This window comes from Schistocerca americana, chromosome 4 (assembly GCF_021461395.2).
Source record: "Schistocerca americana isolate TAMUIC-IGC-003095 chromosome 4, iqSchAmer2.1, whole genome shotgun sequence".
Taxonomy (NCBI): Eukaryota; Metazoa; Arthropoda; class Insecta; order Orthoptera; family Acrididae; genus Schistocerca; species Schistocerca americana.
The window spans coordinates 219163700-219189456 of record NC_060122.1 but is presented as its reverse complement, the minus strand read 5'-3'; the positions used below and the strand labels follow the sequence as shown (position 1 = coordinate 219189456).

At 37.7% G+C, this 25757-nt stretch overlaps 1 protein-coding gene across 1 annotated transcript in view; it reads right to left on the bottom strand.

Annotated features, from left to right (window-relative positions):
- LOC124613155 (tyrosine-protein kinase hopscotch) overlaps positions 1-25757 on the bottom strand; it is a 189515-nt gene that overhangs the window by 29915 nt on the left and 133843 nt on the right. Inside the window, exons 13-14 of the mRNA XM_047141782.1 lie at positions 19463-19627; positions 9720-9860 (exon numbers count right to left, since the gene is read on the bottom strand). Of these exons, the coding sequence (XP_046997738.1) occupies positions 9720-9860; positions 19463-19627 (306 nt within the window). The remainder of the gene's footprint in view (positions 1-9719; positions 9861-19462; positions 19628-25757) is intronic.

Here is a 25757-nt window from a genome sequence, read left to right as displayed (position 1 = left end):
TTGAATTTGAATGAATAAGACAGAGATCTCACTAGGTTTTTATGGTATCATGTTCAACAAGCTTATAATGGTGCCTATACCATCATGGATGATGTGATAATGTATTGTTTTGAGCATCGGTCATTTGGACACTTCCTTTTGTCAGCAGCCACAACTGAGCTAAAACACAAAATATTGATAAACACCCATGGGTGTCAGCAGTCAGCTGATTCTACATACACAGATGATCTTGTAGTAGTGAGAGAGATGGTGATGAGACTGCAAGAGTTTATCATGAATTGACAGCACACTACCTGTAAATAACCCTTCTACTTTTCAAATGGGTGACTAATTTGATTACACTGATGTACACACACTTTTTGATGAGTTACCTAGCCTGTAATGACAGTACAAGAAAACAAGACCCAAGGAAGTAGTTTATTCGCTGAATAGTGATTAAATATTAAAATAAATTTATAGCAGTCTTTGAAAAATTACGGAAATGAATTATCCACTCTACAACTCACCATTAGCCTATAAACACAAGTTACCAAGCCAAAAATAATACACAAACTAAAATGCATGACTTTGTTAGTTTATATCAGTGGTCTTATTCCATTACATTGTACACAGAATGCTATCCATTTATTTTGTACACAGAATTCTATCTTGTATAGTCCTAGAGACTTCTTTAAAATGCCTGTCCCTAACTGCACTTGTTAAAATCCAAACCAGCACCAGTAACTGACACTTACAAGTAATGTAACAACTCTTTGTCGTTTAGTTGGTCACACACAAGAACATTTTAGCAATGGGCCAGGAACATTTCCAGAGGATTCTTGAAGACCTACAGTCCCACCTGTGCATTAGTGGAAGCGCAACCTCAAGGCTGTTATCCGCAGTTCTGGGAACTACTGACTCAGCCTCTCAGGAGGTACACATAAAGGTAGAGTTCTGCATTGGGCCTCATTCAGCCAAGTCCATAAGCTTTCAGTGAGCTGGTGACTGACATGCTACTCTGGCGAACAGGACGCTCATATTGGCTACCCTGCAATCTTTCTCACACAATTTTAAAGAAACTACTCAGTAATAAACTGTGTTTTACATCAGTAATACCTTTGTGTGTCAGCTTCGTGGTGAAATACCTATCATTTCATAAATGGTCATAGTTATTGTGATATTTCATATGTAAGTAACACACTACTTGAAATTCAAAAGGTATACAATGAGAAATAGGGGTCAATATGAATTTGTGTTTGGTGCATGTTAGACCATATATTGCTGCATACGAAATTTAGCCAAGATACTGAATTTTTTGTTGGGCTTGGGAGGAGGTCTCTATCTGCCAACAGTCTTGAGAAAATTGATGTTATATAGTGCACTCATCTATGATTCCATGCGCCAGTGATAAGGCTAGAATGAAATACACGTAACACCTCTCATATCTCACAAATGGTTTGAGATATCAAAATGATATTTTGGCAAATGATTGCATGGAAAGAGGAGAGTATTTTGCCATATGCTAAACAAGCAGAACTTTCTTATCTACCATGATATATGAGTAACTGCGGACTTTTACAATGAATTTTTTAAGAGTCTTCAATATCTGGTGAAATGTGAATTAGTGCGCCTTTCCAGCAAGATAAGTGAAGAAATCTATATTTATACTGAGAATGTGCTTTCTCATAAGCCTTTGAGCTGATTTTTTCTCAATACTTTGTACAATAAATCACAGTTTCAGTGTGCTATTGCAATTACAACTGCATTAGGATGTTAGTGAGGTGACATTCTGTAAACTCCACTTTGTTTTTTTTCAAAAGATGCAAATTTTGACATGGCAACCATACAAATATAGGGAATACTTGAAATTTGCCATTGATGAATGAGTGGTTTGCAGGTGACAGCAACTTCAAGTTACTTAAATATAATGAAGAGGTTGGACCAATGACCACATTCAAAAACTTATACAACTGTACAGTGAAAAAAACTTATACAACTGTACGGTGAAATACCTTGTTTGTGAAAAGTGACACACAATAATTACACAAATAAAAATTATAAATAAATAGAGCATACAAAGATTTGGTTGAAACTTTTGTAGACATTATTACAACTGTTGATCAAGTGTTACAAAAACTAGCAACAGCATGAAATAAGGGAATACCTCAAAAACATGAAAGCAGACAGTTTTTCCTGATGTGAGTGAAAATACAACATAATATACCATAAGTAACATCAACATCTTTTGTAATGAACTGTTTTGAGATGCAGAATGCAAGGCAGACTGTAAATATGTTTCATTAAGGGCCACTGATGACGCTTTATTTTAATACAACAAAATGCATTTCGTGACAAAAATATGCGTTTTGTGTAGCTGCAAAGATGGATTTAAAATTCTTTCAGTAATTTCAGAAACAATCACAGAAATATTTAGGTCTCTTGAAACAAGCATAAAAGGGAGCGGGGGCAGGACGTTGTATACAGCACCAACACTATAGCGAGTGCCAATAAATTGTTGCTTGAATTATATTCATTACTGTAGCCTATTACCCATAAGTGTTGTGTTCATTATTTTACAGGTCTTACAAATTACTGTTCTTTACAAAGACTCAGACAGCTGGCGACTGCCACAATTTTCTTCCTAGTGTTGTCTACATGTTCTCTTGAAGAAATTAATTACTTTCAGAGTGCGAAAATGTACATAATAAATAAAATGGCTATAAAATGCTGCACAGTTCAATGTACGTGCAGTGTGACACAGTCGCAACTTCTGAAATCCATTGCCTGTGGCCTCTGGCCTGTCAAGCACACATGGCAGTTCTCAGTCCACAGATAAATCAAGAAAACCTGCCGATTTGCCCCCACACACGAGCAGACCCAGCTTGCAGGCTAGATCCAATGGGCAGGGATTGCATTTAATGGAAAACAATGGGCCTCAAATCAGTGGGCCAGATCCATCAGAGATATCCATGGAACTGGCCCAGAATTCTGGCACTTAGCAGAAATCTGCTTATGAGAGACCAGATTTGGTTATCGTAACATTAAGGCATTCGTGAGAGATAATGGTCCCCACCTAGGCATTCCTAGGACAATGTTTGGAAGGATCATTAAATTTAAATAATTTTATATCATAACAGTACTTTAATTTGTGTAGTGTATCATCATCAATTACCCTAAATCACGGATCATTGTTAGTGTGAACCAGTAAAATGTCATCCACAACATTACAGTCCAGACGACTTACTTTCTTAGTACATGTGCCAGAGAAGGCACTGTCTTTTCACATTCTTTCTGGCATCCAAGAATATCAGTTTCCAGCTCCACATACTTTCCAGTAGCATGGATTGATACATACAATAATACTTCATGTTGTTCGTCTGCATGGTTCAGACTTCTCACTTATCTCCAAAATTACAATGGATGCAGCAGTTTTGATGAGCCTGATGTACTTGTATGTAATTAGATCCAAACCATAATATGTAGCAATATTCACCCACAATCATGTTTCAAGATCATAGAATAATAGGCATATGAGATGTAATCAAAAGATAAGGTAACTTTATATTTTTATGCAAAAATATTTATTTATTCATCAATATTCATGATGTCCCCTTCAAAGTAATCCACCTCAGATACAATACACTTGTTCCAATGCTTCTTCCAATCCTCGAGGTACTCCTCATAAGCACTTCTTGGTACAGCCTTGAGTAGTTTTTATTTCCTCAGTCATTGAAAATCTTTGTTCTTTCATACGTCTCTTCAGTATTGGGAACAGAAAACATTGCAATGGGCCAAATCTGGTTAATATGGTGGCTGAGGCACGTCGTGTTGTTTTTGGTCAAAAAATCTCTCAAGCAATGATGAATGAGCAGGTCCACTGTCGTGATGCAAAAGCCATGAATTGTTTTTCCTAAATTTCGGACATTTTTGCATATTGCTTCTCGCAAGTGGCACATAATGTCAAGGTAATACTCCTTATTGACTGTACGCCCTTGAGGCAAAAATTCATGACGCACTACGCAGAGTAGTAGAAAAAAAGAACAGTGAGCGAAACTTTGACATTTGATCAAACTTGGTGTTCTTTTTTTTCGTCTTGGCTCTCCGGGATGCTTCCATTGGGCTGGCTGGGCTTTGGTTTCAACATCATAACTGTAAACCCATGTTTTGTCACCAGTTATTACCCTTTTGGGCAAATCAGGATCAGCACTGACATCATACAAGAGCTCCTGAGCGATGCTCATGCAATGGTTTTTCTGATCAAAATTGAGAAGTTTTGGAACAAACTTCACTGACACACGTTTCATGCCCAAAACATTTGAAAACATTGCATGACCTGAGCCGACCAATATGCCAACATCATCAGCAATTTCTCTTACGGTAATGCGATGACTTTCCAAAATAATTTTCTTCAGAGCTTTGACGTTATCATCTGTTGTTGACATGCTGGGCGTCCCAAGCAAGGTTCATCATTGGCATCTCCTTGACCATCTTGGAAGAGCATGTACCACTTGTAAACATTTGTTTTATTTAGAGCAGCCTCACTGTATGCCACTGTTAACATTTCAAGTGTTTTGGAGCACTTGATTCCATTTTTCACATAAAATTTTATGCATGTTCTTTGCTCTATTTTTTAATAATAATCGAAAATCACCGAGCACACTATAATATGTCTAACCTTTCTATCTGTCAAAAATGAATGAAGTATGGTATTGTGTACAGTTGAAACTGTGAACATATGTTTCGGACATGTGTACCAACATAACAAAAAAAGATCGATAATCGAATGTACGTTGCCTGTGCAATTAGAAAAGTCACTTACTTTTTGAACAGCCTTCATATATAGTTGTTCCTCATTTGAAATGTTTACACACATGGTACCAAGCTCTTTGAAAACATTGTCTCTGTCTTCAGTGCTCATATCAAAAGATCAGAAAATGGGGAGCACAAGAATGTTGCAGTATAGTGGTACAAGTGTAGTTTAATCCTATTATTTTTTTCCATCCATGTAACTTCTACATCTCAATTTAAGTATCGTCATGGTATCACTATCTAATTCATTAGGACTCACATGATCATCCAGAAGTTTACCTCAGCAGAGAAGTGCCAAATCGAGGATTGGATAGTTGTCTCACTGTAGAGTATTAAGAGCTTCTTTGAATGACTTGACGAACATGATAAGCTCATTTAAGTTCTTCTCATCTATAATCTGAAGTCTACTCAATTCTCATTGTGTGGGCAACTACTTAATCTCGATCAGAGTACCACATACTGAAACCAGCATTTCCAACGAGGTGTTCCATTGGTCTCTGACCTCTAATGTGAGTGATTTTGTGAGTCTCTTTCAAAGACCAACTCTTACAATATGTCACTATTGCTTCGCATCATCTCCTCTACACAAGTTAGTTCTGGCTGTGATGCTAAAAACACCAACTTCAAAGTATGTTTGAGCAAAGTGCTACGGCAATTGACGGTGCAAGGAAGTCTAGTTAAGTCTTTCAGAGCTGCCACTATATTTGAACCCTGATATATTATCAAAGATGCTAACTTGATGAATTCTCAGAAATTTGCAAAGATGCAAAATGGTGAACAAGCTCCTATAAAACATTAACTGCTGCTTCTTCCTCACTGGGAAATTGGGCAGTAAACAGTACTCTGTTCTCCATATGCTAATTCTTTGCTAATAGAGGATACAATCACTGTAGTATAGGTTATTTTACATGCATCATCCATCCACATTACAGTTTTCGAAGCAGCTCTTATCTGTAAAAGCAGCAGTAACTCATAGAATATACACATTTTTAAGAGCATCTGCAATGGATTTTACGATTCTTAACTGTAGTTGGTTGGGATAGTACAGCCTCCAATCGATTTTACGACCCACTTCGGCTCCTACAGGTATGAATGCTTCGGATATTTTTTTGAAACCTGAGTCATGAATGGCCTAAGATCTTCGAAGCACATGAGTGCCACTGAATCGTAAGTAGCACACTTTTACACACATCAAAAAAAGTTTTGCATCACCTCAGTTCCGAACCTGTACAGAAAATTGGAATAGAGATCAACATAAAAATCATTTCTGCCCTTTTTATTGCTCATGAAAACCAAACATTGCATGTTGTACCATCATACAGCAAGACAATCAGAGGTGGTGGTCCAGATTGCTGTACATACCGGTACATCTAATACCCAGTAGCACATCCTCTTGCAGTGATGGTTGCACTATCGGCTGGAGGATCGCATTTACATATTGTACAGCCATTATGGCGCCTTCCATGACCACTAGCAGCATATGTCGGCCTCATGTAATGCCACCCCAAAACAGCAGGGAACCTCCACCTTTTTGCACTCACAGGACAGTGTGTCTTAAGGCATTCAGTCTGACCGGGTTGCCTCCTAACACGTCTCTAATAATTGTGTAGTTGAAGGCATATGTGACATCCATCAGTGAAGAGAACATGAAGCCAATCCTGAAAGGTCCATTCGGCATGTTGTTGGGCCTATCTGTACCGCACTGCATGGTGTCGTGGTTGCAAAGATGGACCTCACCATGGACGTCAGGAGTGATGTTGCACATCATGCAGCCTTTTGAGCAGTTTGAGTTGTAACACGACAGCCTGTGGCTGCACGAAAAACATTATTCAACATGGTGGCGTTGCTGTCAGGGTTCCTCCGTGCCATAATCCGTAGGTTGGTTGGTTGGTTGTTTGGGGAAGGAGACCAGACAGCATGGTCATCGGTCTCATCGGATTAGGGAAGGATGGGGAAGGAAGTCGGCCGTGCCCTTTCAGAGGAACCATCCCGGCATTTGCCTGGAGCGATTTAGGGAAATCACGGAAAACCTAAATCAGGATGGCCGGACGCGGGATTGAACCGTCGTCCTCCCAAATGCGAGTCCAGTGTCTAACCACTGCGCCACCTCGCTATAATCCATAGGTAGTGGTCATCCAATGCAGTAATAGCCCTTGGGCAACCTGAGCGAGGCACGTCATCGACAGTTCCTGTCTCTCTCTGTATCTCCTCCATGTCCAAACAACATCGCTTTGCTTCACTCCGAGACGCCTGGACACTTCCCTTGTTGGGAGTCCTTCCTGGCACAAAGTAACAATGTGGACACAGTCAAACCACGGTATTGACCGTCTGGGCATGGTTGAACTACAGAAAACATGAGCCGTGTACCTTCTTCCTGGTGGAATGACTGGAACTGATCGGTTGTTAGACCCCCTCTACCTAATAAGTGCTGCTCATGCATGGTTGTTACATCTTTGGGTGGGTTTAATGACATCTCTGAACAGTCAAAGAGACAATATCCACAGTCAACATCTATCTTCTTGAGTTCTGGGAACCAAGGTGATGCAAAACTTTTTTTGATGTTTGTAATACGTGACTCTTCACTACCTACCTCAATATCCAATAAATATACATCATTTTCTATTGAATAATGTATTCGTTTTAAAGACCATCAATGATGAAATGGAAATCAGTGTGGGTTTGCAACAACATAAGTTGAGATATTTTATGTTTATTTTTATACTGAGAATGAGCTTTTTCATAGGCTACTGACCTGTCATGTCCTCTGGTACTTGCCTAGCAAAACACTGTTTGAGAATTCAGTCACAGTTATGATTATATTAGCATGTTTGTGAGATTAATCTTTGTAAACTGTGTTGAGCTTTGGCAAAAGACCCAAATTTCAACATGTTAACAGGAGAAGTGTAGTGGTTACTCAAAACTTGCCACTGATGGCACACTCCTGTGCACTTTAGCACGGGAATGAGTCAAGAGTAAGAAGCGACTGCAGTGCCACAGTTCTCAGGCTCTTTATACTCACAGAACTATCAAGGGAAGGAAAAGGCCAGTACAGCACTGACACAACAGCGACACCTTTATTTCTAAGGTACACAACCCTCAACACTGAACTTGTACTTGCTCCATTTCTGATCTCTGTAATTATCGTCAGGCTGTTATTTCAGCTGGTCACAGTGCTATAAAGGCCTCTTCCAGCTTATTCCATCCAACAAAAGTTGTTGATCCAGCATATTTTACACAATACATTTCTTTTCAATACCCTTAAAAACTTGATCATATCAAACGCTTTGAGACTTTCCTCGAAGTTTCATTGCAAGTGTTTTTATAAGTAGTATACAGCTGTGCTTCTTTTCTTTATTATGTGTTCCTAATATGATAGAGACAAATTGTAAATGGGCAAGCAGACTGATAGACCAAGAGCCCAAGGTCCTATCTGATGAGAGCATCACATCACAATTTATAACCACCACTTTAAAAGCCTGCCAAGCAAATGTATAATTCAATGTCAAAGGCTATGCATTCTGCACAAAAACCTGAATAACATGTGAAATTATCCTTTTACATGTTGATGACAACTACAAACAAACATGAAGTTCTTGAATGAGAAGAAACAAACTGTAATAAAATGTTTCCAGTAGTGCTAAAATGGATAAAATGTCATTACTTTAGCGTATGTGGTGCATCGTAACAAACAGAAAATGTGTATTTGTTGGTTGACTTGCTATAATATATTGTATAATTATAAAAACCATGAAACATTTCAAAAAAACTGGTACAGGTAAATTGCCAAGAACATCATATGTTCCAGTATGTGGAAGACAAACACTCAAAGTTTTTTTTAATATATAATGTTTATAAATGTTCTAAGTATCAACCTTTCATAACATGGCATATATCTAATTGGTAGTTCAGTTTTGCACATACTCAACCCAGCATATCGGGAGTGAGAATAAGAACAGCTGGCGTGAGGTGCTCTTGCAAGTCTTTGAGGATCTGTGGTAGAGGTGGAACATAAATGCTTTCCTTGATGTAAACTGAAAAGGAAAAATTACAAGGCGTAAAGTCTTCTGAATATAGAGGCCACACAAGTAGTGCCAAGTCTGCAGTCACAACACAGCCTATCTCATAAGTAATGCTGTGCCAACATACCATTCTGGCCATCTCCTACACACTTGTGGAAATGTGGAAGGGGACATATTGTTGAAAGGTGAAATCTCTGCTATCAGTTTCAAAGAATGTCTTTTTGGACACGGTACAGAACAGGTTAACTTTCTCAGAATCCCAGAGATGCCAGACAGTTGCATGTACCTTCTCTGCCCCCACATGCAAAAGATGTGTTAGCTGACCTCCTCCGAAAGATGAAAAATGCTTTTGTCACTGAAGATTAATTTGCTTGCAAACTCGTCATTTTCAAGATGATTCTGCATATTAGTGCAGAACCGTACATAGTACAATTTCTCATCATGGCTTATGGATTGTGCATGAGCTACAATTTGTACAGCTTCACTCTTAATCGCTTATGAAGGATTTTCCAGACTGTTTGTTGAGCGATGTTTAGTTTTCCACTAGCTCAATAGGTAGCCTTTGTATGACTTTGCAACATCACGTCACTCTCTGTACATTCACTACCGATTGGCACACGGCAAAACATTTCTCTGCCTGGTTGCTCGTTTTCCACGCTAACTTTACAGCACCACATTAGAGAGAGAGACAGAGAGAGAGAGAGAGAGAGAGAGAGAGAGAGACTGTCTTTCACATATTGTATCATACTTCCACTAAACCATGGGTAAAAGACTTTTATATTAGCAAAACACACTTTGTTAAAAAGGCGAAACAGAAGGAATATACATTTAACAATCAACCACACTAATATGGCGAGGCTGCATAAAAACAAAAATAAATGATAGAGCTCAAATAAACTAAACAGACTTTACCTTCATAATAGCTATCTCACGCTCGAAATCTTGCATGCTTGTGGCAAGGGCACTCGTTTTCAGTTTTTTTATTGCAACTAACTGTGGCTCAATATCACCACCCCGTTCCATTGAACCTTTGTATACTTCTCCATAAAAGCCCTGTAAAAATAATGCATGATTAAAAAATACCAATATTGATGAGAGTTGATTTACTATCACCTGCAAAATAAAAAACAAGACCAAGGGTTGAGAGAACTTAAGAAAGAAATAGAAAACACATATGCACCACACTTCTGTACAAGAGTTCCCTTGGCAAGAGAAATTGGCAGACACTAAATAGAGAGGACAAACATGAGATGGGAAGATGTACAGGTACTGGGGGAAAAAAAAGGATGGATAGTTAAAGTTTAACACTCTACTATGATGAAGTCATTAGCTCAATACTGGATTAGGGATGGGGGAAGGTAGCAGTGGTTGCACTGTTAAATGAATCAACCTATCAATTGTCAACAGTGATTTAGAAATGTCATGATGGGACCCTTACCAGTTGGGTCTCATTCAAGAGATTGAGAAGGTCCAAAGAAGAGCAGCAAGATTCGTGACTGGTACATTTAGCCATTGCGAGAGGGTTACAAATCTCATAGAAAGTTTGAAGTAAGATACACTTGCAGACAGACGATGCGCTAAACGGAAGAAGCTGCTCACTATATTCCGAAATCAGATCTTTGCCAAGGACGTAAAGCATATATTATTATCACCAACTTTCACATCATGCCATGAACACCACTCAAAGATAAGGGAAATTAGGGCTCGTACTGAGACGTTCAGACAGCCGTTTTTCCCTCGTGCAATCCGCGAGTGGAACAGAGGGGCGGTGGGGGGAGGTGGAGGGAATGTGACTTTGGCACGAATTGTAGCCTCCACCACACACCACTTGGTGCCTAGCGGAGTATATATGTAGATGTAGATATCCAGGCAGATATGGCTAAAAGATGGATCTGAATCCCAGTCTTCTAAAGTATGAAAGCAGTGGCTTGAGAATTACATTAGGTATAGCAAATAAGCAATTTCACCCATATTCTGATAACAAGGGAGACTTCTCATCAAAGATAAGAGTAATTTTCCTTCCATACAACAGACATTGTGATACTTATTTAACTCACGGATCTGATGTATCTGCAGTATGGAATATTAAGTTGTAAGACTGTTTCACCTTTGTCCCCACTAGGAGTAGCTTCTCTCTCAAGAAAGATTGATTCGACTGTTGCTAAGGAATATTTTCTTGCCTCATCACAAATCTTTGTTACAGATTTCAGAGATTTCTGTGAATCCTTCACTCACCAAAAATTTAATTTCATCAATCATTAGATTTCTGAAGATTTTTATTGTTTTAACCTAATCAATGCACAGGGGTATTTTCACTGGTTTCATATTACAACAATAATTACATTTCTATCACTTTTCCCTTCTCAGTTAACATAATATATGAGATATTCAATTATCACTTTCAAATTGAGTGAAGTTGCATGGTGATAAGACACTGGATTTGTAATGAGGAAGATGGTGCTTCAAATTCCTGTCTGGTTATCCAGATTTATGTTTTCCACAAGTCCTCTCAATCTGGAGAGGACATGCCAAATTCCTTCCTCGTCCTTCCTCAAACCAAGCTATTGCCCCAACTCTGAGTACTCCATTGTCAAACAGATGCTAAACCCTAAACATCCGCTCATCCTTACTTCCTCATTTTCAAACAAATTTCTTTGCATGTGCATGACGTGCTGCCTTCAGCATAAATGCTGTTTGTTTTCTACTACATACAATAATTTGTGGTTAGTTAACACTCAAGCAACACCTTGTGCTATGGCTGTAAATGTGACAATATTGGTCATGTTACTAAATTTCCAAATTTTAAATTATCGGTTCTGCCATGTTCCAGCTTTGTTTTTAATCATCAGTCTTTCAACTCGTTTGATGTGGCCCACCACGAATTCCTCTTCTGTGCCAACCTCTCCAATTCAAAGTAGTACTTGCACCACATGTCCTCAGTTATCGGCTGGCTGTATTTCGATCTCTGTCTTCCCCTACAGTCTTTACACTCTACAGTTCCCAAGTTCCAAATGGTACCTTGCTAGTTATTCCCAAATGCAGTAACACATGTTCCACAAACCTGTCACTGTTTTCCAAACATTCCTTTCTTTCACGATTCTGTGGAAAACCTCCCCCCTTTCTTATCTTATCAGTCCACCTGATTTTCAAAATACAGTGTATACATGAAGTCTGGGAGCACTTTCAATTATTTATTGCGCAAGAACTAAATACTGTACAGATGTCATACATATTGCATTTTGAAGAGAAACTCTGAAAGAGGGGTTTTTTTTTTTTTTTTTTTTTCACTCGACATTCACATCACACACACTGGGACGTTCGTTTCTTTTTGCCAGGCACAAGCAACCATCATAACGAATTTGTTGTGCTAGTGGTAAATAGCCTTCTTTGCTGGTGGCTTCTTACCGTACTTGGTTCTAAACATCCATTGAACAGCTGTAGCACACTTGTTTTTGTCGGACTTCAACTCACAGAAAGCTCGCTCCACACCTGAACTCACCATGTTTGTGACGAGCACTGACTATCGGCAATTTACCAAACTACGCTGTGGCGATATACATGGAAAAAAATACATAAATCACAGTTTCTCTTCAAAATGACATAAGTATGATATCTGTATAATGTTTGGTTCTTGTGCAATAAATAACTGAAAGTGTTCCCGGACTTTATGTACACACTGTACTTCTGCAGTACCACATCTCAAATGCTTCGATTCTGTTCTGTTCCGCTTTTCCTACTGACCATGATTCCCTGCCATACAAACTGTGCTCCAAATGTACATTCTTAGAAATTTCTTCCTCAAATTAAGACCAATGTTTGATACCAGCAGACTTCTCTTGGCCAGGAATGCCCTCTTTGCCTTTGCCAGTTTTTGCTTTCCATGTCCTCCTTGCTTCACCCATCATGGGTTAATTTACTTTCTTAACTTTTTCTACTTCATGATCGCTAATTATAAGTTTTTCACTGCTCTCATTTCTGCTAGTTGTCATTACTTTTGTCTATTCACAGTTTATTCTCAATCCATATTCTGTATCCATTTGACTTCATACCACTGAACAGATTCTGTAATTCTTCACTTTCACTGAGTATAGCATGTCAACAATGTATCTCATCACTGATATCCTCTCACCTTGAATTTTAATTCCACTCTTGAACCTTTCTTTCATGTCCATCATTGCTTCTTTGATGTACAGACTGAAGAGTAGGAGTGAAAGATTGCATCCTGTCTTGCACACTTTTTAATTCCAGCACTTTGTTCTTGGTCTTCCAATCTTATTGTTCCTTCTTGGTTCTAATATATATTTTATATTAACCATCTTTCCCTACAGCTTACTCAAATTTTTCTCAGAATTTTGGAATATTTTGCACCAGTTTACATTGTTCAATGCTTTTTCTGGAACCACAAATCCTATTAGTACATCTTGATTTTTCTTCAGTTTTCACTATACTTTCAAGCCTAATGGCAGAACTGCCTTTCTGGTGCTTTTACCATTCCTAAAGCCAAACTCATCGTCATCTAACAGATAATTTTCTTTCCCATTCTCCTGTATATTATTCTTGCCAGTGACTTCGATGCACAAGTGTTAGGCTGATGAGTGATATTTTTTGCACCTATCTGCCTTTGCTATCTTAGGAATTGTGTTATTGATATTTTCACAAAAGTTTGATCGTACATCACCAGGCTCTTAGATTCGACACACCGGCTTGAGTCTGGTTGCTATTTCCTTTAATGACTTTAGGAATTCCATAAAATTTGTAAAGTGTAAAATTTGTATATATTTTATGAAACAAAAATTCTATCTATGTACCTACAATTGAAAAAAAAATGTCCAACTTTTATGTCCATCCATTAAGCTACAGTCTCTTGAGTATTTTATTATTATTATTATTATTATTATTAGTAGTAGTAGTAGTAGTAGCAGTAGTAGTAGTAAAGTATGAGAGATGAAGACATGAAAAACTGGTTTGTTCCATTCAAATCTTTCAGCTTGTATTTTACTTGTTATGTTTCCTTATAGGGTAAGTTCAAATATTTCACTTTATTGCAGTTATGCACAAACTTACCTATTATATTCAATAGTCTTTCTGAAATTGTACTCTCTGTTCTGTTTATATGTGGCTAAGATTGATTTTTTGCACAACATGAGAATCCGAATGTCACACACAGAACTCGGAAGCATCAACACACAAATTTATAAGAACTTGAGACCAAGGGCATCCATACGAAGTTTGTAAGTATGGGGGCAGGGGTTAGACCTGAGGGTACAAAGTATTTTTAATATTTTGGAAGACAAATGGCAACTTGTTAGTTGCCATAAAAAGATTCCAGTTCTGACCCGGTTAAAAACCTGCATAACACTGACTTTTAAATGATTTTCTTGAAAGAAATACACCTGACTACATTATATTTTTTCTTTTCCCTGAGAACTATGTGGGGCTTGGTCACCCCTTGTCTAAAACAGAAAGACAGTAACTGGTGTCACTGGTTAGTTATGAGGTAACATATTTATATTTATATAATGGAAGGAAACATTCCACATGGGAAAAATATATCTAAAAACAAAGATGATGTGACTTACCAAACGAAAGTGCTGGCACGTCGATAGACACACAAACAGACACTTACATACACACAAAATTCAAGCTTTCGCAACAAACTGTTGCCTCATCAGGAAAGAGGGAAGGAGAGGGAAAGATGAAAGGAAGTGGGTTTTAAGGGAGAGGGTACGGAGTCATTCCAATCCCGGGAGCGGAAAGACTTACCTTAGGGGGAAAAAAGGACGGGTATACACTCGCACACACACACATATCCATCCACACATATAAAGACACAAGCAGACATATTTAAAGACAAAGAGTTTGGGCAGAGATGTCAGTCGAGGCGGAAGTGCAGAGGCAAAGATGATGCTTGTGTCTGTATGTGTGGATGGATATGTGCGTGTGTGCAAGTGTATACCTGTCCTTTTTTCCCCCTAAGGTAAGTCTTTCCGCTCCCGGGATTGGAATGACTCCTTACCCTCTCCTTTAAAACCCACTTCCTTTCGTCTTCCCCTCTCCTTCCCTCTTTCCTGATGAGGCAACAGTTTGTTGCGAAAGCTTGAATTTTGTGTGTATGTTTGTGTTTGTTTGTGTGTCTATCGACCTGCCAGTGCTTTTGTTCGGTAAGTCACCTCATCTTTGTTTTTATATATAACTGAAGTTAATTTTATTATGTATGTAGGTAGTCATGGACTCTTTTTTTTGACTGAATTCTTAACCCATTTCTTTGTCATCTTAGACTGAGTGATGGATAATGGAAATCACTTATATTTTTATTATTATCTTTATGAATGTCATTGTTGTTTGCAAACGGTGACTTCTTGTTGACAGCAAACTTTATAAGGGAGTAAATACACTGTGTGGCTGTTATAAGTATGTTGAACTGTTTAAAACATTTATCTACAAGAGGTTATATAATTGACATTATGTATTATCCTTATTATAAATCTCTGGACAAAAAATACTTATTTGTATTTTTCCTCAGTGATGAGCTGTGTCAGTGGCCCCGAATATAAGGTGATAAGACATTAATGATCGGGGACAGGTACTTGCTACTAGTTAAAATAGAAGGAAAAGTAGTGGGAGAACATGGACTAGGAGGAAAGGAATGCAAGAGGATGCCGGCTGGTTGAATTTTCCAGAGTATAATTTCATCACTAACATTTGTTTTAAGAATCAGATAGTAAATTGTATATGAGGAACAGACTTAAAGACACTGGAAAGGCAGAGATTTTAATAACAGGTATTAAACTGTTAGATATTTTCATGGTAGATGAGGACTGAAACCATAATTTATTGGTCATGAAGTGCAGATTAAAACAGAAGAAATCACAAAAAGGTAGGAAATCAAGGAGGTCATTTGAAAGAACCAGGGGTGGTTGAGATTTTCTACGGGAGCATGAGGCAACTACTCACTGAAAAAAGAGGAAATGGATACAGTAGAAGATAAATGGGTAGCTATGAAAAATGATATAGTGAAGCCAGCAGAGAATCGAATAGGCAAAAAGACAAAGCCTAGTAGGAACCCTAGGATAGCACAGGAGACATTGAATGTAACTCATGAAAGGAGAAAATATAAAAATGCAGAAAAGGAAGCTGGCAAAAGGGAATACAGATGTTTAAAAAATGAGATTAACATTAAGTGTAAAATGGCTAAGCGGGAATGGGTAGAGGGCCTCTCACAGCAAAATTAAACAGAGTTTCGGAGGAAAGAAAAGGAGTGATATTACTATCAAAAGCTCAGTACAGAAGGACTACATAAGGGAAACTAACTTGATGGTTATGTTACAGAAAAGGAAAAGGAAGTAAGTGAAGATGAAATGGAAGAAATGATAAAGTGAAAAAATTTGCCAGAGCACTGAAAGATGTAAGTTGGAACAAGGCCCCTGGAGTAGTGACACTCCCTCACAATAACTGAAATCCTTTGGAAAGCCAGCCATGACAAAGGTGTTTTACCTGGAGTGCAACATATACGAGACAGGTGAAATACCATCAGACTTCAATAAGACTGTAGTAATTACAATTTCAAAGAAGGCAGGCACTGACAAATGTGAAGATTATCAAACTACCAGATTAATAAGTTATGGTTGCAAAATACTGACACGAAGTATTTACAAAAGTATGGAAAAATTGGTAGAATCTGACCTTGCGGAGGATCAGTTTGGATACTGGACACATTTAGGAACACACAAGGCACAATAACTCTATGACTTATTGTAGAAGACATGTTAAGAAAAAGCAAACCTACGTTTATAGCATTTGTAGACTAAGAGAAAGCTTTTGAAAATGTTAACTGGAGTATTCGCTTTGAAATTTGGAATGTAGCAGGAGTTAAATACAGGGACCAAAAGGTTGTTTAAAATGAGACTGCAGTTACAATATCCGAAGGACATGAAAAGATAAGCTGTGGTTGAGAAGGGAGTGAGGATGATGATGTTTGGTTTGTGGGGCGTAGTCAGTGCCCGTACACATTCTCAATCTGTACACAAGCCAATCTAGCCACTTTCATGAATGATGATGGAATGATGAGGACAACACAAACACCCAGTCCCTGGGCAGAGAAAATCTCCAATCCACCCAGGAATCAAACCGGGACCCTGTGATCCATTAGCCACGAGCTGTGGACGAAGGGAGTGAGACAGGGTTGTGGCCCTTCCATGAAGCTATTCAATCCATGTACTGAGTAAGCAGGAAAGGAAATAAATGGTAATTGATAATTCTGTAATGGAAATATAATTTCAGGAAGAAGAAATAAAAACTTTGAGGTTTGCCAAAAACATTATATTTCTGATAGAGGTAGCAAAGGACTTGGAAGTGCAGGTGAATGGACTGGTTTGAATCTTGTAAAGAGGGTATAGAATTCACAGCAACAAAAGGAAAACTAGGGTAATGGAATGTAGCTGAATCAAATCAGGAGATGCCTGTAGAACTGAATTAGGTAATGAGGCACTAAATGTAGTAGATGAGTTTTGTTATTTGTGCAGCAAAATAACTGCTGCCGGTTGAAGCAGAGAGGATAGAAAATATAGACTGGCTACAGAAAGAAGGGCACTCCCAAAAAAGAGTGGAATTTGTTAACATCTAACATAAATTTAAGCGTTAGAAAGTATTTTCTGAAGATATTTGTCTCAGGTGTTGTCTTGTGCAGAACTAAAATGTCGAACATAAGCAGTTCAGACAAAAAGAGAATAGAAGTTTCTGACATGCGTTGATACAAATGAATGGTGATGATGGATAGATGTGAAAACCAATGAAAAGGTACTGAACTGAATTGGGGAAAAATGCAATTTATGGCACAATTTTGCTAAATGAAAGGATCGGTTGATAGAATACAACTTAAGGCATCAAGGCCTCATCAATTTGGTAATGGAAGAAACAGAAGTATTTTCTATAGCCAACTTTGTTAACAGTCATTTAACTTAAGGAGAAGTTGGAGAATGTGTGAAGAAGGCAAGAGTGTATTGTGTGAAGCAGTTCCAACCATTGAAAACCCAGCAAACAAATGTTTGTAACAGTGCACTGTGTTTTCGGCACATAATGGTTACTGTGTTCTCACACCGAAGGTCCTGGATCACAGTCTCCTGCTGCACAGCTGTGGAGGGAAGATGAGACTTTATAACTGGCACATGAGCTTCCATATGCAAGTACATGCAGTTTGTAATACCAATAGGCAAATCTAACTGGGGTGCTCACTGCATATGGCATCGAAATTTATTGTACCTAGATCACCACTAAATGGTAAACAGTTTGGAAGTGATAAATCATGAGCAAAGAGTTTAATTCTGTACCTGGTTTTGGAACAATGCACAAGTAACTCTAAATTATTGTTTGTAATGTTTTAGTAACTGATGACGCATATTTTATTTGCTTGGTGTTTTCAATAGAAATAATACCCACAGATGGTTTCCATTTTCTAAGTCCTCCCAAAAAGACTCTCAAAGATGTGTTACGTCAGACACTTCAAAAAGTATTGCTAACACCTGATCAGAGCCCTCGTCACATTACAGAGTCATTTTACTGTCCTTAGATGACTGTTTTCCTGGAAAGTTGATAGTTTATCACAGCTTATCAGCTGGTCACAGAGATCTCCCAGCATCACTCAAGACTATCATTAATAAAAAGGAAGATTATGGTTTAATAAGTTTTATCAGTGTGGGCACCTAAATGAACTGGTGTGCCACACTGAAATTGCCAACTAAACTATTAAAGAAATGAAAGATTTGAGATACCTGTGAAGCTATAACAGCGGTGACATTTCGAGACTTCTTTTGGTGATGAATGCTTTCCCTGCCTGTGTTAGCCTTCTTGTTATATTCTCCTTGCTTCACCCAGCGTGTACTATTTTGCTTCAAACTTAGCAGAATTCCTTCACTTCACCTACTACATGGTCACAAAATTTCATGTAAAGTTTGCCACTGATATAATTTCTGCTTCTCCTCTTTCTTTCATTTGCTCGTAATCGATATTCTGTGCTCAGTAGACTGTTCCTATAATTCTTACTGACTGTCTCAGAGGATAGCAATGTTATCAGTGAATCTTCTCATTATAACCTTTCACTGTGAATTTTATATCAGTTATAGTCCTCTCTTGTGTTACCTTTTTTGCACCTTTGATATACAGGTTGAACAAGAAAGGTGAAAGGCATTTCTGCACTAGACCCTTTTTAATCCGTGTGCTTCTATCTTGGTCTTCCATTCTTATAGCTTTCTCTTGCAGATATTGTATATGACCTATTTTTCTCGGGAATTTCAAACATTATGCAACATTTTACACAATCAAATGCTTTTTCTGTGTCAACAAATCTCATGAAAATGTCTCAATTTTTTATTAAGTCTTGCTCCTATTGTCGAGTGTAGAATCAAAACTGCCTTTCTGGTGCCTTTGCCTTATTTAACAATGAACCTATCATCATCTAACAGATCCTAAATTATCTTCTTACTATTATTCTGTAATACAGAGGCATGTGGACCCCATTTTCAACAACTATTTAATATGAAACACAAATAGTCTCGTTTGCAAGCATGGTAACTGGCATAAAAACAATACTTATTTGCTCAAAATAATAACTTTAGAGAATTTTGAAATAAATCACATGTATTAACCACAAATCATCTTACCTGTCCAATTCTACCTTGTAAAACAACATTGTAGTCTTCATCCAGTTCAAATATAGCTTGCATTGTGGTAACACTATCAACAGAGGCATTATCTTGTTGGAAGTTGAAATTTGTTAATATAGATGATATGTCCGGTGTCAGTAGCTCCTCTTCCGAATACTGGTCCTGTACAAATCATGACAAACATTCAATCTATGACATTGTGCAGAAATTTCAGTAACTGATCAAAAAACTATAGCTAGCAGTCAAAAGAAAACATAATTTTAATGGTACCTACTCAGTACATCATTACCAGTAAGAGGGGAAGGGGTGAGAAATGTCTAAAAATGGTCCTCACTACAGAACTAATGAAAAATTATCTAAATAGCAAGAAAACATAAATTATTAAGGTCATAAAAATGAGGCACTATTGTATTATGAATTTTTGTTTTGATAACTCATTTTTTTTTGTTTTAAACAACATACTTTAAATAATTTAGGTGCTGTGCGTTTTATTTACACTTACTCTTCAATCAATTACTAACCAACTCTCTTGTCAAACAGGACAGAAAGGAACATTTCATGCCATAAAACTGCACATTTTGATGAAAACTTCAGGATGTCAGATGTGGTTAACATTATTTATTAGATGCAATTCTTCACAGGTAAACATCTTCCTGCATCTCAGACATAACTGCATAAAAATGAGACTGTTGCTTTACATAATGAATAACATTTTTCCATTATGTACCATGTGCCACAGTCGACTTGCTTGCATGCTTGAGTGATACAGCCAGCTATATCTATGGAGAGAACAGATTTTCATATGGTTCCTGATGAGGGGCAAAACCTTTTCAGTAGTTGCAAGGGCAACAGTCTGGACGACTGACTAACATGACTTTATAACACTAGCCAATAAGGCCTTGCCATGTTGGTAGTGCGAACAACTGAAAGCAAACCGAAACTACAACTGTTCCATTTCCTGAGGAAATGCAGCTGTACTGTATGGTTTAATGATGATGGCATCATACTGAGCAAAATACTAAACAGATAAAATAGTTCCATATTTTGATCAGAGGTGGGGACAACAAAGGATAATGATGTTATCAGTCTAGAGGTTGGAGCAGGTAATGTTAATTGATTAATTTAGGGAGGATCAAAATTTAAAAAGAGAAATGGATACAGAACTAGATACAGAGGGAAACTGCAACAAGCAGCAGCATGAAGAACACGGCTTATGGTCAGGTGAGTATGTTACTGTATATAGTCTTCACGGGTTTGCTGCCGGATCACGTGCAAATTCCACAATATTTCCTCAGAACAACTGTCCGACACCTTTAGGTGGTTCAACCTTGCTGGTGGAGTCGCACCTAACCACCAACAAGGTTGAACCACCTGAAGATGTAGTCGGACAGTTGCTCTGAGAAAATATTGAGGAATTTGCACAACGTGATCCGGTGGCAAACCCTTGAAGACTATTTACAACACATCTGCGGGGAAAGCTTGAACAGTACATTACTAATGACATAAACTCAAATAGGGTAACATAGGAGTAGCAAAAATAATGAATAAGAAAATACAAATGCAGATGAGCTTCTACGAGCAGCATAATGAACACATTATCACAGCCAAGGCAGACACAGCATCTCATACAGTAGAAAAAGTTAATATGCCTACAACCTATGTCAGTGAACTGAAGAAACTTTAAATTAGACAAATTGTTCAGACATTTAATGGAGATCGGGAATTGCAATTAAATATTAGGAGAAGGAAATTAAGAAAAAATAGTACACAAATGTAGGCTGGGGGAGAGGAACACAAGGGGATGCCACGCGGTAAAATTTTGCACAGAGTGCAATTATAAAATTGGAAACTGTACAAATAGCAGTAATTAACATTGTATACACAAAAAATACTTGAAGACACCAGTAGGTTTCAGATAGTTTATACAGGTGTTAGTGGTCTAGACCTGTAGTCATGAGATGATGACTTTAGCTAGTAATCAAATCCTTTTGAATTCTGCATTACATCCCAGCCACTGCTAAAATTTTGAATAAGAATCACCAGCAATGGTGGCCAAATGCTTCTGGTATAAGAAGTCATCCTTGTTTTGCGTAAGGTCCATCAACGAGAGAGACAAAGGACAAAGTTTCAGGGTAACCTCTTGCTTTTGGGCTGGGGAAACTTCCCCTAAATGAGAACAAATCGGAAATGATCAACAGCTGGAGGTTGCAGATGACAACAGAAACTGCTGTGTTAAAGACACATAAGGCAGTACATGTGACCTGCAATTGAGAAAGCGTCATGATATCATTTCAGTAGTAAAAGATTATGGAACAGTCACTCATTTAGATCTGTAGAAGGCAACTGCCAAAAGGGAAGTTAACCATGAGAAAAGATTGAGTGGTCATCGAAAGAGTAACACTCTAGAAGTTGGAGCGTTGAAAGTCTGAATTCTGAATATGCCATGCAAGCTAGAAAATCTGAAAATGGAAATGCAGAGACTCAGTATAGATGTAGTGGAGGTCAGTGAAGTGAAATGAAAATAAGGAAAGAATTTCTGTTCAGATGAATATAAGGTAATATCAATAGCCGCAGAAAAGAAGTGGTGGTATACTACAATTTGGCAAAAGAATTCATAGAGGATGAAGTAATAATTTGAGTATGAATTAATTTTGTGTTACTTTTCTTATTCTATGTACATATAACAAAATGTGTTATTAACATCAGCTGTTCCCGGTTGAAGGTGAAATTTTACCACAATGACGACACGATTCATGTAGCACAACCAATGGTTTACATTAGGTATGTTATGAGAATCATAAACCACAACTGACAATTCACTGTAATTCCATCGGAAACACACAAGAATGGAAGATCAAGTTTAATGAAATGGGTAGCGTCCTGAATGAAGGCTATAAGACAAACATCGACAAAAAGAAAACAAGGGTACTGAAGTGTATTCAAATTAAATCTATGATGCTAAAGGATTATATTAGTAAATGACACACAAAAATCTGTTGGTGAGTTGTGCCATTTCTGCATCAAAATAACTGATTTTGACCAAAATAAACAAGATATAAAATGAAGTAATGAAGGTTGCCAATAGCAGAGCAAGCATTCTGAAAGAGAGAAATTTGTTAACATCTAATTAAAACTTAAGCCTTGGGAACTTTTTTCTAAAAGCATTAGTCTAGAATGTAGTTTATTATAGAAATGAGACATGGACTATATACCTTGCAGACAGGAAGAGTATATAGAAGCTTTTGAAGTATGATGTTACAGAAGAATGCTGAAAATTAGATGGCTAGATTGGATAACTAATTAAATGGTACAAAATTGAATCACAGAGATAATTCATGGCCAACATCAAGAATAGAAGGGATCAGCTGGTAGGACACATCCCACAGCGTCAAAATACTAATCAATTTGGATATGGAGAGAATGGTAGGGAGTAAAAATTGTAGAGGGAGACCAAGGCACAAATATGGTATATAAATTCAAATGGGTGTGGACTGAAATAGTTTCACAGAGATGAAGAGACTTGCACTGGATAGACTAGTGTGATAAGTTGCACCAAACCAATCTTCGGGCAGAAAATAACAGCTGCTGAGAATGGTGGAGTCTATGATATCACTAGCCATTGGTGTCATGCAAGAGGGAAACAATTTACAGTATACTGTAAGGATACGAAAATGTCTTTGCTAAGTCATTCTTGAATAAGACATGCAGAAATATGAATGACCCGTGTGGAGTTTGCTGGTCTCCCATCGGGCACCTCCCCAGGTGGCGGATAGGGGAATGCTCACCAGATATGGTGGGTACCGGGGAAATAAAATACCCGGGGTGGACCAAAACTAGCAACTGCTGCCTTGTAGTATGATATTGGCTTATCAAAGGCTAAAGGAAGAAAACCTTGAGTAAAAATTACCTGGTCCTCCAGGTTGGGGGTTGTGCAGTGGGCCAGCTCCTCACTCACATAAAAACATAAAAATGCTAAAAAACCTAATAATATGCCTCGGAAAAATTGGAACTTTGGACGACGAACTGGCAATGAGAAACGGAAAATTATGTTTGGATGCTGGAATGTGCAAGGTATTTCCACTAAAATAAATTTACTCCCCGCAGAACTTGACATGTTCAACATGGATGTTGTCATACTCTCTGAAACAAAGAAGAAAGGCCAAGGAGAAGAAGAACTGGATAATTATGTACATATCTGGAGTGGGGTATCAAAAGCAGTAAGAGCCAAAGCAGGAGTCTCCATTATGATAAAAAAATCATGGAAAGAAAGAATCACAAATTGGACATTCATCAATCAACGTATAATAACTGTTGAAATGACATTATTTGCTAGGGAAGTTGTGATTATTGGCGTATATGCACCCACGAACGACACAAAAGATAAGGAGAAAGATACATTTTGGGACACCCTCAGGGAGACTATTGAAAAAATCCCAAGAAGAAAGGAACTGATTATCATGGGAGATCTGAATGGAAGGGTAGGAATTAGAGAATCTTGTAGAATAGTAGGAAAACATGGAGAGGACGAATATAATGACAATGGAGAACGATTGATTGCAATTTGTGAACAATTTGATCTAAAAATTACCAACACATTTTTCAAACATAAGGACATTCATAAATATACTTGGCAACAGAACACCAAAGAACTTCGTTCTATAATAGATTATATTATCATTAGGCAAACAAGTAGTTTCAAGGCAGTAGACGTCAGATCTTATAGAGGAGCCCAGTGTGGATCAGACCACTATCTAGTTAAAATGAAGGCTTTCTGGCCATGGAAGAATGCAAGGAGTGATACAAGTAACATAAATAAAACAAACCAGACTGAGAAAGATGAAAATTTACCTTTTAATATTGACAGCCTACAAGACGAAAGTATCAGAACACTCTTTGCGGCCAGGATGGAAAGGAAACTGGTTGAATCATTTGAAGGAAGTACAGAGGAAATATATGACTATATAAAAGCTAATGTGAAAATCATAGCAACAGAGGTGTTGGGTAAAAAAGATAGCAACCACGACCGTGCAGCAGAGTGGTGGTCAGAGGAACTAGAGGTCCTCATTAGAGAAAAACGAAATGCGTTCCTTCAGTGGTTGAATGATAAATCAGAAGAAACAAGGTCAATATACAAGGAAAAGAAGAATGAAGTGCCAAAAAAAATAAGGATGGCAAAAAATGAAGCATGGGAAAGAACATGTGCCAAGGTGAATAGCAAATTAGGATTTGGGAGAGCAAAAGAAGCATGGTCAGTATTAAAAGGGCTTCGACAGGATACAAAAAGCAAAACTAATCTCCAACTGATAACACAAAAGGAATGGGAAGAGTATTTCCAAAAATTATTAAATGAGGACAGAGAAGAATATCTAGAAGAAGGAACAGGGGAAGATAAAGGACATGAAGATGATGAGATCCATATTTTAGAAAGTGAAGTACTTCAGGCGTTGAGAACAGGAAAGAATGGTAAATCACCGGGACCAGGCAATATCAATCTGGAGTGTCTGAAATATGGTGGTGACAAAATTGTGAAACTGATAACACAGCTCTTCAACAAAATGATACATGGAGATTCAATACCCAACGAAATGAAGCTAGGTTACATTAATACAATATTTAAGAAAGGAGATCGCAAAATTTGTTCAAACTATCGAGGAATTTGTGTTACAAACACATTAATGAGAATTTTTGCGAAAGTAATTAAAAACAAACTGGAAAAAAATTTTAGAACCCAAGAAGAACAATGTGGATTCACGGCTGGGAGATCATGTGTAGACCATATTTTCACATTACGACAGATTTTGGAGAAACATAGGGAAAAATCAAAAAGTATAGGATTAATTTTCATAGATCTAGAAAAAGCGTATGATACTGTTCCAAGAAAATTACTTTGGAGAGCACTACATATGGCAAACATAAACCCTTCCTTGATTAAAATAATACAACAGATGTATAAAGATAACATTTGCCAAGTGAAAGTTGGTAATAAACTTTCACAGAAATTTAGAACAAGCAAAGGCCTTTTACAGGGCTGTCCCATGTCACCATCATTATTTAAAATCTATATAGATATTAGCCTTAGAACATGGTCTCGTAAATGTAATAGTATGGGATTAGAAATAAGAGATGGAGTTTACCTACATCATTTATTATTTGCTGATGATCAAGTAGTCGTAGCACAAGATGGGGAGGATGCTAACTATATGTGCAATCAACTAGCAGTAGCATACAAAACTTGGGGTTTGAAGATTAATTACCAAAAAACAGAATACTTGACTAATGATTCAGATGAGCT